This window comes from Gastrolobium bilobum, unplaced genomic scaffold (genome assembly GCF_033153095.1).
Source record: "Gastrolobium bilobum isolate Gb01-03AN ecotype WA unplaced genomic scaffold, APGP_CSIRO_Gbil_v1 utg112924, whole genome shotgun sequence".
In the NCBI taxonomy this organism is placed as follows: domain Eukaryota; kingdom Viridiplantae; phylum Streptophyta; class Magnoliopsida; order Fabales; family Fabaceae; genus Gastrolobium; species Gastrolobium bilobum.
The window spans coordinates 11411-30942 of record NW_026897262.1 but is presented as its reverse complement, the minus strand read 5'-3'; the positions used below and the strand labels follow the sequence as shown (position 1 = coordinate 30942).

The following is a 19532-nucleotide window of genomic DNA, read 5'->3' as shown; positions in this document are numbered from 1 at the left end:
GATCAAGTGGCGGTTATTATCGAGGACCATTGTTCTTCGACAACTCCTTCCCTAGAGAGGCTAGGGAACAAGAACGAGAATGAATATAACAATCTGGAACAAGGTGAAATGTTATTAACAGAATACTTATTAAAATTGAATGAGTTGGTGAAATACGCCAACTATGGCGAACATTACCCGCCCCGACTGAGGAATCGCCTCCAAGTTCCAATGGGGTCTTAATGAGAAGATGCTCGGAAAATGTCAAATTGTGACATCCGAGAGTTCAGTCGGTTTGTAAACCAGTGTAGAAAGGTGGAAGAAGTGTATAAGGTGTCCCAAGCCAAGAAGTCTTCTGAGGCCCAGACACCTAGTTCCAATAAAGCAACGGGCTCAGGTTATTGGAAGAACAGGAAGGTAAAGGCAGAAGCTGAATGCGAATAACCACTTGACTTGTCAAGAAACCCGGTACTCAGAAGAAGTTTGTTGATAGAGGACCTCCTGCCCAAGTGCAAGGGATGTGGCAAAGAGCATAGAGGTGATATGTGCTACTGGTGAGGTGATTTGCTTTAAATGTGGAAGATCCGGTCACTACTACGGCGGTGTTCATCAGAATGAAAGCAAGGACTATGGCAGTTCAAGCTACTGCTGCTCCGGTATCTGTCTTCTCAACCTATGCTCAAGTCTTCAGACGGTTGGTAGAGTATATACCATGGACCGTCATCGATCGGAGAAGGCTCCGAATCTAGTGAAAGGTACAATTTACATTGATAATATGGATGTTGAAGTGTTGTTTGATTAGGAGCTCCACAGATTAGTTATGTCTGAGCTTTATCACAATGGGCTAAATTTGCAAATGTATGACATTCGCCCTCCAATGAAAGTGGTTACAGCTACTGGAGAGGAGTGTTATACATCCGTGTTGTGTAAAGATGTCGAATTCAAATATGAAGGCCGAGATTACGTGCTGGATTTTATTTGTTTACCTATGATCAGCCTTCAAGTTATCTTGGGTATGGACTGGTTGTCAAAGAACTGTGCTATGATAGACTGCTGTGGTATTTGAGGGCCGGGGCATTGGGATATGTCTTTGTGGGGGGTTTAGTAGGCGGAAGTCATGAGGAGATTGGCACTATTTCCGTGGTGAGGGAGTTTGTGGATGTGTTTCCGGATGAAATTCCACAACTTCCGCCTCATAGAGAGATTGAGTTCACGATTGATCTATTGCCTGGTGTGGGGCCTATCTATCTGGCTCCGTATAGGATGTCACCACCGGAATTAGTCGAGTTAAAGAAACATATTGAAGAGCTTTCGGCTAAGCAGTTTATCCGGCCAAGTGTGTCCCCGTGGGGAGCACCAGTCATATTTGTTAAGAAGAAGGACGGTAGCATGAGATTGTGCACTGATTACCGTCAGTTGAATAAGGTTACCATTAAGAACAAGTATCCTCTCCCTCGTATAGATGATTTGCTTGATCAGTTGAGGGGTGCTTGTGTCTTCTCAAAGATTGATTTGAGGTCGGGTTATCATCAAATCCGAATTAGGCAGGAAGATATTCCGAAGACTGCCTTCCGATCTAGATATGGACATTATGAGTACCAAGTAATTCCATTTGGACTCACTAATGCTCCTGCGGTGTTTATGGATTACATGAATCGCATATTTAAGCCGTTTCTGGATCAATTCGTGATTGTGTTTATTGATGATATCCTGATATATTCCAAGAGTAAGGAAGAGCATGAAGGTCACTTGAGAACTGTGTTGCAAATTCTCAGAGAGAAACAGTTATATGCAAAGCCTTCTAAATGTGAGTTTTGGCTTTCTCAAGTGCAATTTCTGGGTCACGTTATCTCTGCTGAGGGAGTAGCGGTTGATCCTAGCAAGATAGAGGCAGTTGTTGATTGGGAGAGACCCAAGACAGTAACAGAGATAAGAAGTTTTCTGGGTTTGGCTGGTTATTACCGGAGATTCATTAAAGAGTTTTCAGCCATGGTGTTGCCATTGACCCGTTTGACCCGGAAGGATACTCCATTTGTTTGGACACAAGAATGTGAAGAATGCTTTCAGAGCCTTAAGGAGAAACTGACGACCGCTCCGGTGTTAGTGCTTCCCGACCCGGAAGGTGAATTTGAGCTATACAGCGATGCTTCAAAGAAGGGATTGGGATGTGTGCTGATGCAGGATAGGCGAGTGGTAGCTTATGCATCGAGGCAATTGAAACCGCATGAAGAAAATTATCCAACCCATGACCTTGAGCTTGCTGCAATTGTTTTTGGGTTGAAACAGTGGAGGCATTTCTTGTATGGAATGCAATTTGCAATATTCAGCGATCACAAGAGTTTGAAATACTTGTTTGATCAAAAGGAGCTGAATATGAGACAACGACGGTGGACCGAGTTCCTAAAAGACTATGATTTTGAATTGAAATATCATCCTGGCAAGGCTAATGTTGTAGCTGATGCACTGAGCCGAAAATCCGTGAGTATATCAAGCATGATGATCAAAGATTATGATGTGATTGAGAGGTTCAGAGATATTCAATTATCTAAAATCTTTCCATGTAAAATTTGTGGCTTTGAAATCACAAGCATTGAGAATGAACTGATGACCAGAATCAAAGAAGCTCAACTGCAAAATGAAAGCGCTAAACGACTAAAAGGTCAGAGTGGTGTATCCTGCAATGATGAGGGTGTACTACTATATCAGGGTCGTGTTGTTGTACCTAGGCAGTTGGCGGAGGAAGTAATGACAGAGGCTCATAAGGGTCATTTTACAGTTCATCCGGGAGCTACAAAGATGTATCAGGACCTAAAGATTAATTTCTGGTGGCCTGGTATGAAGAAAGATATTGCCGAATTTGTCTCTAAGTGTCTCATTTGTCAGAAGGTAAAGATTGAGCATCAAAAGCCTTCTGGTATGTTACAACCTCTGGATGTTCCTGAATGGAAATGGGAGAGTATCTCCATGGATTTCGTAGTGGGATTGCCGCGAACACAGGCTAGTTATGATTCTATATGGGTGATTGTGGATAGATTGACAAAATCCGCACACTTTTTGCCAGTTCGGGTAGATTTCTCTGCGGAGAGATTGGCTAGGCTCTATGTGAAGGAGATTGTGAGGCTTCATGGGGTGCCTGAAAGCATTGTTAGCGATCGGGACCCGAAGTTCACTTCTCGCTTCTGGGGAGCATTGCAGGAGGCTCTTGGCACTCAGTTGAGACTGAGCACTGCTTATCACCCACAGACGGATGGTCAGACTGAGAGGACCATTCAGACGTTGGAGGATATGCTGAGGGCTTGCACCCTGGAGCAGGGTACTGCATGGGATCGATATCTCCCGCTGGTTGAGTTTTCGTATAATAATAGTTTTCATGCTAGTCTGGGTATGGCTCCCTACGAGGCCTTGTATGGTCGCAGGTGTAGGACACCTACTTGTTGGTCAGAGGTTGGAGACACAGAGCGGTTTGGATTGGATTTTGTTCAGGAGACTACGGAGCAGATTAAAATGATTAGGGATCGTCTGAAAAAGGCTCAGGATCGTCAGAAAAGTTACTATGATCTCAAGCATCGACCTCTAGAGTTTGAGGAGGGAGATCATGTGTTCCTGAAGCTGTCACCGGTTACGGGTGTGGGACGAGCCCTTGGAGTGAGGAAGCTGAGTCCGAGATTTATTGGACCCTACCAGATTCTTCGTAGGGTGGGACCGGTTGCCTACCAGCTTGCCTTACCTCCGCAATTAGCAAATTTGCATGATGTGTTTCATGTTTCTCAGCTGAGGAAATATGTAGCTGATCCTTCTCATGTGGTTCAACCTGATAATGTTGAAATCCGGGAGAATTTGAAGACTCCTATTGGACCACTGAAGATACTTGAAAGAGATGAGAAGAAGCTGAGAAACAAATCTATTCCTATGGTGAAAGTCCAGTGGGAAGGAAGGACGCCTGAAGAGTCCACTTGGGAGCGGGAAGATGAGCTTCTCCGGCAATATCCTGAGTTTAAGGACAGGTACGTTCTTGATTTTGCGGACAAAATCGCTAAAAGGTGGGGTGATTATAATAGCCCAACTTAATTAATTAGTAAATCAAGTGTAATTAATTAATTAAGCATGTTTTACTGAGTGAAATTAAGTATAAGGCTTAATTAAATGAATCTGAGTCACTTTGGAGTTAAAAAGTGTACTCAGTGAAAATTAAGGGGTATAAATGGGTACTGGTGAAAGTGCCCAAAATATAAAAATAAAAATAGTAATATTCCTAGAATAATATTCCAGACTTTTGGGTAGAGTTTGGTAATTAATGGAGTTGAATAGATAGATGAACCGATACCCGCTTTTTAACCACTTAACAAAGTTAAGTGGCATAAAGTAAAAAGCAACCAATTCCCCTCCCCATTTTCACGACGCCAGAAACAGAAAAGAAGGAGAAAGAAGAAGAAGGAGAAGGAGGAGAAAGGGAGAGAGAAGAAGAGAGAGAGGAGGGAGCAAATCCAACCGATTTGAGTGATTCAAAAGCTTAAATCGCTTAGAATCTCGCCCTCTTTCATAATCCTAGCTTGGTTTTGAGTGGGGAGCATTGTGGAGAGGGATATTGCCTCTCAGAAATTCGGCCATTGGAGAGATTTTGGGGTTTTGGGAAGTTCAACCTCCATTGAAGCTTGAGGAGCCATCAATCCTTGGTTGTGTGACCATTGGTGGTAAGATTCTAACCCTTGAACCTCATGATTCCTTGAAATTTGCATGAGTTAGGGTTTGTGAATAGTAAATTGGGATTTTTATGAAATGTAGTTGAATTAGCTATGTTCTAGGAAGAATGGAGCTTAGAGCATGTTATGGAAAATGCTAGGAATGTCATTTAATCGGTGGAAATGAGCCTAGATAGTCATTTGATAATTGTTCATAATATTGGAAAATTCATGCTTGGATTGGTTAGTATTCTAGCATGTTGAACAATTAGTGAGTTGAATGATTGATTGGATCCTTGTGATGTCTAGGATTGAGACATTTGGACCAACCGTGAGTGATCAACCATTGGAGCAAGCTATGGAGTTTGAATAGCTCATTGGAATTGGTAAGCTCATACTTGTGTTGTGCTTTGAATTGAGTAATTGATGGTTGATTGTGAAATACTCTTGGATGCAATGTGTTGATTGCATTACACCATGTGTAGGTGTATGTTTGTAAAAGTTGATTGTTGATTGCATTACACCATGTGTAGGTGTATGTTTCTTCATTGCTGATGCTTACTGCCTCCGTGCGCTTAAGCGCCCAGATGGAGGCTTTAGCGCCCGATAGCGCGCGCTTGAGCGCCCGGTAGCGCGCTGAAGCGCGCTGGACCTGTGACCAACACTCTCTTGTGTTGCTTCAAATGGTCCTAACTTGGGCCACAGTGCTCCGATTTGAGCACGGTTTGAAGCCACAGGTAGCTAATGAAGAAACCTACAATATAGTAGAAGTATTGAACTAAACAAGAAGTAAATTAATGGTTTAAAAATGGAAAATGAACATGATGTTAAGCTTAATTTATCTGTTTCCGCAAGGTAATATGGTTATGATCACGAAATTGGGTATTATAAGTTCGGTACGTTTTAAAATGAAAAATTTATCCGGATTTTAATTGAACCCATGTGATTGTAACTGCGCTTAATATCATAATGCGATGTTAACAAACCGGTTCTAGAACGGGGTGTTACAAAAGACGTATTTTTTGGATTTTAAAAATAAGAGAATGATGCAAAATGATTTGGATAAAAATATGAGAGATATTGCAGGTAAGTACACTCGCCCTATGATCCCCTCTTTTCACTACGGATTGATTCACATTGCTCAATTAAAATAAACAATCAAACAATTTATCATCCAAACAATTATTAGCTAAACCCCAATTCCTTGCAAATTTAGCCCTTTAATCACAATTAAAACCCCAATTCCTTGCAATATTTCAATTGAGATCAAGCATTACACAGATAAATTAAACGTTTGTAATCAAGAATGCGTCTATTCCTAGCACGCATGTTAATTATTATCCTACCCCCTTTCTGGACCAAAACCTCAATATTCCTATCTAGGGTTCTAACCCTCAGATTATCATTCACTACTAAACTGATCAGATTTAATATAAACGATAAGCAATACGCACAGAGTAGGCATAAATCAATTAAATTAAAGAGCGAAAAGTAAACCAATCCATAACTAAACAAAAGGTTCACATAGGGTTTGTGACCTTACCCACAATGAAGGAAAATTAGCCAAACATAATCATGGCTAAAACTAATCCAATATTCAAAAGCATAAAATTACAGAGAAAAGAGAAGAAGAAGAACTGTAGAAGAATCCTCCTGCACTCTGTCGTCGGTCTCCTTCTGAAGAAATAGGTCGGAATCCCTAATTCTGTCAAAAGGATCCTATTTATAGGACTCTTTTCCTTCTTCCAAAAATACCCTCATAGCATCACGGTACAACTTCCCGCAACCCGGCGCCATCTGGCGCCGGTGTGGCGCTACTTCGCGCGGAGTTGCTGCCTCGAATACCAAAAGTCGGACCTGATTGCGTGGACCGGCGCCAACTGGCGCCACCCTTTGTATTGCTGGGCGCCAATTGGCGCCATTTACTTGTCTTTGGGAGCCACTTGGCGCCATTTACTTACTTTTGGGCGCCTAGTGGCGCCATAATGAAGGTGCTCAATATGTGTGGCGCTAGTTTGTGCCAATCTGGCGCCAACTAGCGCCAATTCTCTGGTATTTGGCCTGCGCTGCACCCGGTGAAATTTCCTATGTGTGGAGTCGCGTCAACAGGCTTTCTGTAATTTGTAATTTTCATTCCTCTTTTTCCTGTAAAAACACAACCAAAAGGTAAATATTATTGATATAGAAAGAATCAATATAAATAGCAAATATGCATTTAAATTGCTCTCTTATGACCCAATTCTTATCAATTTTAACATGGAAAAACCACACTTGCCAGAGGCACATCAGACTTGAAGGTGAAATCCTGTTGCGGAGCGCTGGAACACTGAGGAGCCAATTCAACATCACACCAATGGAGGCTTGGGATTCTCTTTTCTTTATTATTGTTTTTCAATTCAGTATGCTAGGCTAGATTTTTATGTAGTTAGGGGTAGATGGAACCCAATTGAATCGTTTATGTTTATGGATTAAGTTGTTCTTGAATTCTTTTCTTTTTATAATTGAATAAATTTATCTGTCTTTAATGCTTTCTATGACTTTGCTCCTTATAGAATGATTTAGGGGAATTGTATGACAATAAGGATGTTGGTGCATGAACCCTGACTTGATAAATTTATCATAATCATTGTGATCGAGGGATAGACATAGGGTAATTGTGCAATCTTAGAATTCTTGATCTTAATGCATGTTTTCTTGGGGAATAATCGGGGAACTAGAGTTCTTTCAAGATCACATAGATTTAGGGTAACTAGGAATTGAGCCCTAATTAACTTAGAAAGAATTGATTGACATTATATTAAGAAAAGGTTCTTGACTGTTTAATTCATAACATAACGAGGATATTGGGGGAACTCGAAACCCTAACTACGCTTGTTTTACATTTTTAATCAATCATCATCTTTTTCAATTGACTTTTTAATTCTAAAATTTCTTTAATTGCATCTCATTACTTGTCTTTAATTTTTAAGTTCTTCAACTACAATTCTCTCCAATCCAACTTTTGATTGTCCAACTAAAACGCGATCAACAAACTAGTGCTTGAAATTCCGATCCTCGTGGGAACGATCTCGTACTCAGTACACATTTATTACTTTAGGACTGGTGCACTTGCCGAAGTCGCAACAGATGTGATGGGTGATTCTTGCCTAGTTATTTGTAATGCTTTGTAGTTTTTTATTTCCATTAGTTTTCAAAAAAAAAAAACTTGAATATATGATTTAGGACATGCTCACACAGAACGTACCATCCAGCCCAATAGCAACCCTTTTTCCTCTCCAATTCTATTTGTGAAAATAAGGATTGCTTTTGGAGATTTAGTCTAGATTATAGGACATTGGATGCAATCACATTGAAATAAGCCTAGATCAAATCAAGTATTAAGGTTAGGTGGGATTATGGAATAAGTCTTACTTTAGGTCCAATCCTTTGTAATTCAAAAAATCAGTGAGGTTTTTGAACTTGCATAGTTGTGAAAAATCAAATATGCAGAAGCTGCTTTTATGCGTTGCATATCTAAATGCAGAGGCTACACCACTTTTAGTTTCATAGACCAATTTTAAGAATTGTTATGGTTATATGGCCTGTTAAATTACGTAATTATGAGTAGATAATGAGGGGAGACAAATGAAAGTAACTTGCATTTATCAATTTGAAATGGACTATTTTTGTATTTGCATTCCATGCCAGCATTTAACTATATAAGGAAATGAATGCATTATTTAGGATATATAGTATGATTTGGTTCATGATATCTCTCCATGCAGTAACAGTAAGGAGACACTGATCCTTGTTCCATAAACAACCACCCTTCTTTACGATTTTGCCTTGTTATCTAGCCTTCAATTGTTTGCTTATAGTTTCTGGAGGAGTAGTTTTATAGTGACTCGACTATAACAGGATACTTGTTCCTTGGCATCCTTACAAGCGTTGGTTGGACTGAATCATCTTTCTCCAGAGGCTTCCACCTGTGACATCAAGTTTTGTTACATGCAAGGCAATGTTTAGTGTAAACAAGCAAAATGAATACAGAAGTGAACGAGGCTGAAATAAATAGGAATAAGGCAATAGTTGTTTTGCAAAATTTAGTAAACTTAAACATAAGTAAGCCTCTTTGCAAAGGGAAAACCCCGATGCACAAGGCTCCTTGATTTGCAACCTTATCCTTATATTTTTGTGAAATGACTGTTTTCTAGACTCAATCCGTAACCTTCTAGTCACAAGTAACAACCTTACCGCTGCTATAAGACTTCCTCTCTAAGTAAGCCTCTTTGTGATTTGTATTGTTTAGTTTTGTTTTTTTGGTGCAATGTAATTCCCCCTTATTAATAATCTTTCTTTGGTCTACTTACTTGTATCTGTTGACAAGGTGATGGATAAAGACACAGATTTCAATCTTAGCAAGGTTCATTCCAGGACACATACGTGGTCCATTACCAAATCCAAGAAAGCTGAAAGGCCTTAAGGTTTCCTGTAATTCATGAAAATATCAATTTTTGGTTCCATAGAAATAGAAATGATAATTAGTAGTCTCTTTTCAAGAAGGAACTTACATCAAATCTAGAGGGGTCAAACTTTTCAGGATCCGGGAAAACTTGAGGGTCATGATGTATAGAAACAACATCTAGGTTGATGGACCAACCTTTCTTAATTTTACATCCTGCAAAATTCAACATCAACTTTGTATCTCATACTTTTAAAAATATAATGTAAAATCATTCACGTTTCTTCGCTTAACAACTTGGTTTTAAGAGAGTTGTTTCATGACATCGTATCAGAGTATCTGTGACGAGAAAAACTTCAATGCACACTTTTACTAAAAGGGAAATTTTTTTACGACTGAAAGGGAAATATAAAAAAGGGCATGGGTCAAAAGGGAAAGAAAATTTCGCTTTTTAGTAAAAGGGAGCACGAGTTTGATGCTATCAGTGCATTGAAGTTTTTCTCCTTTATGACCAAGTTGGTCTAGAGTTAGATCCTTTTCTAAGCTTTTGGGGGAGTTAATTTGTGACACATACTAATACCAACCGTTTCAATAAGACACACACATACACACATTATAAATGCATTACTTTGGCTAATTTGTAAAGCCATACCATCAATTTCAAAATCTTGGGATGCCTTTCTTGAAAACCAAGGCAGAATAGTGGCTCTCCGAAGAGTTTCACTTATCACCTGAAACTCAAATGATCAATAATCAACATGATCTGTGAAAACTAAAGTTACTTCCAAACTAAAAAATATGGATGCTCACTTTGGCTGTGTAAGGCATGTTATTAACTTCAGACCATGTAAGATCAGTTCCACCCTTTCTGTTTGCAACAATTTGTCTGTGTTCCTCCTGCAAAAAACCATGAAGTTTCATTTTAAAATCTTCAACCATGGAAAGGAGAAAGATTGTAAGGTCTTTAATATTATTACTCTCAATTTTTCCAGAACAGTGGGATTTTCTTCAAGAAATTTGACAATCCATGTAAGAGCAGCAGTTGTGGTATCATGGCCTGCAACAAGCAGAGTTAATATATTGTCCTTCAATTGTTTATCAGTGAGTTTATTTTCATCATCTTCTCCATTTGCTCCTCTGCTATGTTTCATAATTAGTGATTCTAAGAAATCCTGTTGAAATTCTTGGCCACTTCTCCTCCTAGAAATTGTAGAATCCAACATTTCATACATCCTATCGCGAGCCTGCGCATGTATTCGCATTGCATCAGAGGAAAGGAAAGGAAAGAGTTAATTAATCTTCATATTTGAATCAAGGCACATATTCGGTGTTCTTGGCTAGTTATGAATTACTTTGTTACCTTAATACCGCGATGAAAAGCTGTCCCTGGAAGTTTAAAAGGCAATGAGGCAAATGAGGAAGAAATAATCTTGAAATTTGATCTAAACTTTTCTTGTTCTTCCCCTGTAGGCTCTAAGCTCATGATCATGTGTCCAATCACTTTCAGAGTAAACTATAATGTGCAAATGAGTGACTTAGTATTGAATAAAATGTATAAAAACAAGAAATTTGCAATGTTTAATAACCAAGTGTTACTCAACTGTAGAAGCCTCTTCAAGAAAAAGGATTTTCTTTCCATTCCATTGATCTAATGTTTCCCTTGCTTGAGTATTGATAAAATGGAAATATTTTTTAAGGCCATCTATTGATAAAGGTTCTGCAATAAGCCTTCTTAGCCTTTTGTGTGCTTCTCCAGTGGTTTGCAGCAAGCTGGTGGGGCCTAGAACTTGCTGGCCAGTATAAAACAAATTCAAACTCACAATCCCATCCTTCCCGGTTAACAATATCTTACTTGCTTCTCTCCCGGTCATGAACACAGTGAACCTCCCGAGGACAAAGCTCTTGAAGATCTTTCCATATCTGCCAGAAAATGAAAAGGGTCAGAGAGATGAAAATCTTCGGAATTCTCTAGCACCTAGCATATGATTTCACATAGAGGAGGATCAACTTACACTCTCTTTTAAGTCTTACACGCATTATTGATCATTAATTCCACTTGCATCTAACAGTACTAATTTACTAGGCATGTGAGCCATTAGATACAAGTGGATTAACTGTTAAGATTGGAAGTAAGACTTATTATTCTTATACTGGTATAAGTTGATCCTCCCCATTTTACAATGATCAAAATTTTGATGTTTGTTACCTCTGTTGCCTCTTGTACATGAAGTTAAAGATTCCAGATGGACTTGAAAAGTCAGAGAGGAATGAGAAACTCTCACCCACAATAGGCCAACCAAGGCTTCCAGGGATGCCTTCCATTGCTTTAGGAGAACGAGAAAGATACATCAAATAGAGAACTGGTAGCAGTAAAAAGTTAAGGATGAGTAAGAGCAGCATATTGATTAGCTCCATAACTAGTTACAAATAGCACTAGTAGTTGTTGATCAAAGAAATGTTTGCTATATCTACTATAAGCTGTAATTGTTACTTGTATTTATAAATTCAAGACTTGGCTCAAAACCATATAATTATATTTATATTTTAAGGTCCCCTGCAGGCCAGTGTTACTTTGAAACGGTATCGATCATTTTGAGGCAGTAAATCCAAAATTTTTCTTTGCTAGTATCTTAGGGGCTTTGTTCTTGTTGGTGTGATGATGTTGATTGCTTAAGGGCTTTGTTCTTATTGGTGTCATGATGTTTGATTGCTAAGTTGACATCATTGAAATAAACAAAACAAAACTAAAATTTGCCGTCCTTAGACCAATGGGAATAAGTACTGCTTATTATATATAAAGAAGAAAGACTTGGATTTCTCTAGATTTTAGCAATTTTTGCATGTACTTTTATTTTATTTGTACACTGATTCATGGATTATCCGTAAGGGAAACTAATGTCTTAACATTTGAACCAATACTTCTTATTTTTTATATATTTTAGGTGAGAAAGGTTATATTTATAAACTTTTTGTTTACAAATCTTTACAAACTACACTATGTCTGACCACCGGTCATACACTCTTGATTAGTGTATGACCAGTCATACATGATATAATTTGTAAACAAGTTTGTAAATAGATCTTTCCTCGTTTTATGTTATGCGTGTACTCATTTTATGTTATGCGTGTATATTCAACTTCTCAAATTATTTTCAAATCGTTCAGCAGAAGTGTTGTTATTTCTATTTTAATAATCATTAATTAAATTTTAAAACATAATTAAGATCAAGGAAAAAATATATGTATTTTTTTTTTTTGTTAAATGACTAAAAACTAAAATATATAAATTCAATCCAAAGTGATTTAAATTGGACTGAATTGAATAAATTTTATATTTTGAATCAAATTAATCGGATAATAATATAAAAAAAAAACTATATGTATGTTTGTTTGTTTTTTTGATAAACCACATTTATTCTCTATGGGAGCCAATCCTATTGAGGATGGGTTAAGATTAAGGCTTTAAATCACTCCCTTCAAAATCAATTGACTTTTACCCATGAAACAATTTAATTTAACACATGAGCTATCTTAAATTCTAAAATGCTTTTACCCTTGAAACGATTTAATTTAATACATGAGCTATCCTAAATTCTAAAATGCCAAGTTGCAGCATCCAAATTCTAAAAAAAATAGCAGTTGAAGACAAAATAAATTAAGTACACAATGATCATTCCCACCATGACAAGGAACTAGAAAATTTTGAGCCGCCTTTATGTGCTTCATTTTGTCTTGTTCTTTAACTAATTAACTGCTGGGGTATGATATCCACAAAAATTTGACCCCAATGTACTAGAGGTTGCTGTATGCAGAGCTAAAAGATTTTGTACAAGACCAAGATGCTTGTCCTGGATTCTATAATTCCATAATTGGTGATATTTGCAAGAATTACAGGAGATTAAGTCCACTATTTCTTATATGTCAATGAGATTGACCTTCTTGTCAAGGGATTGTATTGTCGCGAATACATTTTCAAAATAAAAAATAAAAAAATTATTCAACCTACCAAATGTAAATTTAGTTTTTTTGTTTTCAAATACTGAAATAGAATAAAATTATTTCTCCCCAAAAAAAAAATTAATAAAATTGCGCATTGTTTTAGAAAAAAATAATATAAAAACATTAATGTCACATTTACTTAATAAGTTAAATTTTTTTGGTTGGTCCACCACAAAAAAGTAGTTAAATTTATTTTTTACATGATATCAGATAAGTATCATCCCTTTGAGCTATAAGCCACTTGTTTAAAATTATTAACGCGGCCCTTCACCCAAAAGCTTAAATTATTAAGTAAAAGTTATATTAATAATTTTATATAATATTTCTCTTTAGCTAGACACATTTTTCTGAGTTAAACGGGTGTTTGAGGGCTCTTTCACCCATTTGAGATTTTTACCGCTTTAATTTTTCAATCTTGTATTTGATTACGGTATTTACCATTAGGAGTCATTGAGTAACGCGAGGGGGACCAAGCGGCACTAAGTGTCGCAACCCTCCTCCTGCGTCACTCACACATACTTCTATTTTTATTTCTTTTCAAGTGACTGACGCCCCCTTCCCTTGGGGAGCTTTTGTGATTGTGCCAAGTGGCACAATCTCATTAGTCCTGTTACTGCAAAACTTCGGAATGCCATAACTTTTGACTGGGGATAATTTTTTTTTATTTTACATAACTTTTCGAGATCTACGCAATGACACCTCATTTGGCATATTTTATCGCTCACAAATATAGTTCAAATTTGTAAAAAATTTGAACTATGTTAATGAAAGATAAAATATATCAAATGAGGTGTCATTGCGTTGATCTCGAAAAGTTATGTGAAATAAAAAAAATCATCTGATTTGAATATCCAAATCAAAAGTTATGACCTTCCGTAACTGGACAAACGAGATTGTGCTACTTGGCACCTGTGAGTTCCTGGGGGACGTCACTTAATTGAAAAAAAAATGTGTGAGTGACGCGGGGGAGGGTCGCGGCACTCAGTGATGCTGAGTCCCCCTCGCATCACTAAATGACCCTCATTAGTAAATACCATAAATCAAATATCAAATTGATAAATTAAAACCTCAAAAAACCCTAATGGGTTAAAGAGCCGGTGTTTGAGTCCTTTGAACAGATAAAACAAAAATGCCATCGAAGATTTTGGATTTCATTCTTTCACATAAACTTTCAAGTCATCTATAAAATTATAAAATTTAAACAAAAATTGTGGCGTATTCCATTCTTATAACAAAACAACATCCCTTCCTTAACTTTAACAAAAGGTGTGGCATATTCCAATCTTATAATTAAACAACCTCCCTTCCGTAACTTTTGGTATACCAAAAATCACTTTTTCCTATTATATTTTTTAAACGGAATCTTCTTGATAAAATCCAAGACCGCTATTTTTTTTTCTTTATTTCTAACATTGTATTGTTTGCGTGCTAGTATAAAAGATAAATGAGAAAAATGTGTATCATTTTAAAGGATGTAACATTGTATCATTTTAAGTGAGAGAAAGAGATAGATAAAGGAAAAGAGAGAGTGGTCAAAAAAATAAAAGATGTGGGTCTTACTTCTTTATAAGAGTGAAATGACATAAGTTTTGTCATTTAAAAAGACAATTATTTTTCCCAAGATAAAAACCTACACTTAATTATTTTACGGCGATATAACTTCTTGCTCCTTTTGCCATGGAAATGAGGTTTCGATAGGAATGTGTACCTAGTTCGAGAAAATACAAAGCGGCGAGGGGACTGGCCTTAATATATACCGCAAATCTATTTTTTTATCCACAATGGGCCTTGGATTGTTAAGTCATATACCAAAATGTAGTATACTCTTATTGGGCCAAAAATCTAATAAATAAGTATTTTTCAACCCATTATAAATATATATATCACTTGATTAAGATTGCAATGGGAAACAACAAAAACAAAAACCAAATTAGTTTGACAACAATTGCCTTGTGTTTTATTAAGATAGAGAAAAATTTGAAAAACTATTTAGCAATATAAATAAAGGGAAATATAAGTATTATGTTACAAGAATGAAATTTTTGTCTTGCAACCTGTTTTGAACTGTGTACCATGGGGAGTACATATTTATAATATTAAAGTTACTTTTTTACTAACATGGAGGAAGGGGAAAAAACTAACTTTAATATTATAACTATGTACTCCCGGAGTACATAATTAAAAATGGATTGCAGGATAAAAAGGATGTCGTGTAACAGGACATCCGATGTACCCCATAAATAAATGGTATAAAATAGTCAATTAGGTGCAGGAACTGGTGTTACAAAAGGATCACAATGTGCCTAGATTGATAATTGGCAAGTTATGATGGTTGGAGTATCACTATGTGGTGCTTTTGCGACTCCAGTAAGGATTCATGTATTTGATTTATAGAGTAAGATGATAAACTTAAGATTTTTTATTTTTCCCTTCAAGAGCACTTAAGGTATAGAAGGTAGAAATTAGGAAAAAAAATTCATTTGGATTGGTTTGGGTTGCTCTCCTTTGTATTGATTATAAAGGAAATAAAAGTCATGTAGATCCTTAGAACATATTTGTGGGTTGGTATAGCTTTTGGGACTATCGAATTATATTAAGACCAGTGACGGAGCCAGGAATTTTAATGAGAGGGGGCGAAAATCAAAAACACTATCTCATAAATAAAAGCACTTAAAATAAAATACAAACCTAATATACAAAAAATTGAAAGAAATCTATTACAAAAGTTAAGATCACTTTACTCTTACTTTACGTGTTTTCATTTTGTTAAACTCGTTTATAATCGGATTCGTGCTAAAACTCAAAAATATTTCTTTTTCAATGTATGTAATAAAAGAATCATCAAGAAATTGATCTTCCATTCTATTTTGAAGCCTGGTCTTGATTATCTTTATAGCTTAGAAAGATCTTTCTGTAGTTGCAGTAAAAACTAGAAGAGCAAATGCAAGTCTTATCACTCTATCAATAAAAAGGTAAATGATGGACTTTTTGGTTCTTGCTAGCCCTTGACATAATTCAGATGTAGTTGATAAATTAATCAAATCTGGATGTTTAGGAATATCAAGCTCAAAATGTTGTAACTCCATCTTCAAATGCAATTTTTCTTGTTCTATGAAATATCTAGAATAAAATTTATTAACAAGTTTGCAAATATCATCATTATTAAATAACTTGTACCTATTTCTTGGATCTAAAGTCATGCTCAAAGAAAGTAATTCAACAGTATTATCATTGAACCTGCTATTTAATTCTTTCAATTGATAATCAATTGTAGCACAAAAGATATTTACCCTATAAAAATTTTTAGTAGAAAAATCACCTTGTTCATTTCAAGCACGACCACCCTTCCAATATATTTTGCACTCATATATGGATTGTCAATGTCATGTTTTATGCAAAATTCTCGAACATGAACCAAGAAAGTGTCCCAACCTGTCTCTCTTAATTTCTGAAGTAACTCTTTTATAGTTGAAACAAGATGTAAAGAATTTGAAATATCTTGAGACTCTCGTTGCGAAGCTCGACAAAGGACTTCAATAATATCCATGATTTCCTTCATAAGGTGCAATGTGATGACAAAATCAAAAGATATCAATGATGAGTATACATTATCTACATCTCCATGATGTGATGTTGTCTTTCTTTCATTAGAAATATTGTCAAGAACTTCACATGTGGCTTTAAACATTTTAAACAAACTACATATGGAATTGTAATGAGAACTCCAATAAGTAGCTCTAGCTTGATGCAAAATTTCAATCTAATTAAGACCAACTCTTGATTCGAGTTCATCAATAGCAATTATTCTTGCAATTTCAATTGTTTGGGCAACCTTTAACTCATCATTACACTTACAAGAAGAAGTAACAATATTAATTATGAAGTTCAATTTTTCGAAAAATTGATGAATATGTTTTATGATGCTATCCGGCAAGTATACCGTTTCACATAAGTAGTAAAGTAGTAAGAAAGATCGTCTCCTCAGGGATTGAAAACCAAGTACTAAAATAATCAGTCACTTTAAGTTGAAAAACTTGATCTTTTGTTGGGAAAATTAAATTGAATCCTTTTTTTTTATAACAATTAAATTGAATCTTAGTAACCATAAAAGTAAAGACTTATTTTTGAGTTTTTGTATTTTCAAGAATGAAAAGAAGAATAATAATGGAGTTGGTTTTGAAAATATGAGAAAGAATTGCAGTTAGGGAACACTCTCCCTATGATCCCCACTTATTACTTTGGATTGATACAAAATACTTATTTATATAATTTCTCAGATAATTATGATCTCAATATATTAATAATTAAATCTCAATCCCTTGGTAACTTAACCCTTTAACCTCACTTAGAATCCTAATCCCTTAGTAACCCCTCATGAGAATTAAGCAATGAACACAATAATTCCAACATCTGCAATTAAATATACATCTATCCCTAGTATGCATACCAATAGTTATCTTATCTCATTTCAAGATCAGAAACCCCAATATCCCTATTTAAGGTTCTAACCCTCAAACTATTTTCAACTATCAAATTGATCAGGTTTAATAAAGAAAATATCAAATACGCACAAGGTAAGATAAAGAAATTTATATAAACGAGTAAAATAATTTAAATCAATCCGTCATAACAAGGGTTCACATAGGGTTTGTGACACTAACTACAATAAAAGAAATTAGCCAGACATATTCATGTCTGACAATTTAAATAATGAGAAAGAGTTCATGAAAATGTAAAACCGGAAGAAGAAGTCTTTGAATCTTCAGTCATCGAGAGCTTCCTCTCCAATTTCTCCTTGCCAAAAGATGATTTTCTTTTAGAGTTTCTGCTTCCTTTATATAGCCAGCTATTCAATCAGGTCATAATCCTTGCATTAATTCTGATTAAATTCCCATTTTTCTCATAATTCCACCAATCAATCGGGTCATAATCCTCTCATTAATTTGATTAAATTTCCATTTTCATCAAATTCCACAATTCAAGGATTGCATTCATGACGCCCACACGATCAGCGCCAAATTCGTGACTCCACAAATCAAGGACTGCATTCATGGCACCCGCACGATCAGCGCCAAATCCTGGTCATGAATGTGTGTGGCGCTAGTTTGCGCCACTCTGGCACCAACTAGCGCCAATTCTCTGGTATTTGGCCTGTGCAGCAAGGCGCAACTTGGCACTTTCCTCTGTGTGGAATTGCATCAACAGGCTTTTTATAATTTTCAATTCTTTTTCCTGCAAAAATACAATTAATAGGTAAATATTATTGACATAGAAAGAATCAATATAAATAGCAAATATGTATTGAAATTGCTCTTTAATGACTCAATTCTTATCAATAAAAACCACAGATGAAATTTTACCTCCCCTAATTACTTGACCTTTGTGGAGCTTACCTCAATTTCTTTGTTTTATTTTCAACACAACAGTAATTCAATCTCAATTAAGGTAAGTCACTTGGATATGGGCTAAGCCATCAATCAGGAATTATGAACAAAAAGGTTCAGGCTCAAAGGGGTTAGCAATGGAAAAATTCATACAGGTGAGTTATTTTTGGCCATGGCTAACAGAATAAAATTGCCTTAATCATTTCAATTAATGCATGCATCTTAGAGAAACAGAGCAAGTTCTAGAATGCTATCACAGTGAGGTCTCTCAGAATAAAATAGGTGTTTAAGCACAAAACCTCACCAGCTATGATGTCAAGCTAGACTTCCAAAAGAAACATCAGGCAACATTAATCATTCAAGCACAAAATTCAGACAAACGAGCAATCATGAAATCTACTCATGCCCATACGATATCATGCCAGAAGTTCATACAATATATTTCCAAGAATTCAGTCAAGCACATTAACTAGATAAGCACATTTAAACCTGAGAATTGCTTGAAATAAAAATCACTATAAAAATAAAGAGCACGCAAAATACTAAAAAAAAAAATAACTAAGAAATTTAAAAGAGTTAGAATATCTCCCCTGATAGAAGAATTGCAGCGGTTCTAAGATGCAAGCCTACCATTCCCAGATTTAGAGAATTGCTGTCCTCAGCAATAATTAAACCATAAGAAAGAAGAAAAACCTGCACAATAGAACAAAGAGTGGAATATAGAATAAACTATAATGCGCACATCAAAACTTCAGAGAAAAATATACCAACGTAAAGCCACTAAAAATAAAAATAAAAATACGAAACAGAAAAATAAACTAATATACAAAATCTCCGTCAGCAAGGAGATATAATCAACCCTCCATGTCATCCCCCTCAGCAGCGTGGGGTGACTCAGCAAATGGAAGGTCTGGTGGTACTGGATGCCTAGGTGTAGAAGACCACCATTCCCAGATTTGTTCCAAACCATGTAGCCATGTTAATAACTCTTTGAAATTTTGATTTTTCTGAGATATAGAATCTCGGTGTCTCTTGTCAAACTTCAGCTTC

At 36.1% G+C, this 19532-nt stretch overlaps 1 protein-coding gene across 1 annotated transcript; it reads right to left on the bottom strand.

The window, feature by feature from the left end:
* Positions 1-8532: 8532 nt before the first annotated feature.
* LOC133305590 (abscisic acid 8'-hydroxylase 3-like) lies at positions 8533-11514 on the bottom strand. Its single transcript, XM_061505844.1, has 9 exons — positions 11306-11514; positions 10701-11019; positions 10460-10612; positions 10077-10343; positions 9910-9996; positions 9752-9830; positions 9209-9315; positions 9008-9126; positions 8533-8623 (listed from the first exon to the last, which is right to left on the bottom strand). The coding sequence occupies exons 1-9, from the start codon at positions 11512-11514 to the stop codon at positions 8533-8535; spliced, it is 1431 nt and encodes a 476-aa protein (XP_061361828.1).
* Between the last annotated feature and the right edge of the window lie 8018 nt (positions 11515-19532).

Excerpts from the sequence above, each read along its gene's own strand:
- LOC133305590 (XM_061505844.1), bottom strand. The coding sequence starts at position 11,514 with ATGGAGCTAATCAATATGCTGCTCTTACTCATCCTTAACTTTTTACTG. Across the intron at positions 10,344-10,459 it reads CTTTTCATCGCGGTATTAAG|GCTCGCGATAGGATGTATGA; the intron begins GTAACAAAGTAA and ends ATACATGCGCAG. Across the intron at positions 9,831-9,909 it reads ACATGCCTTACACAGCCAAA|GTGATAAGTGAAACTCTTCG; the intron begins GTGAGCATCCAT and ends TTTGAGTTTCAG.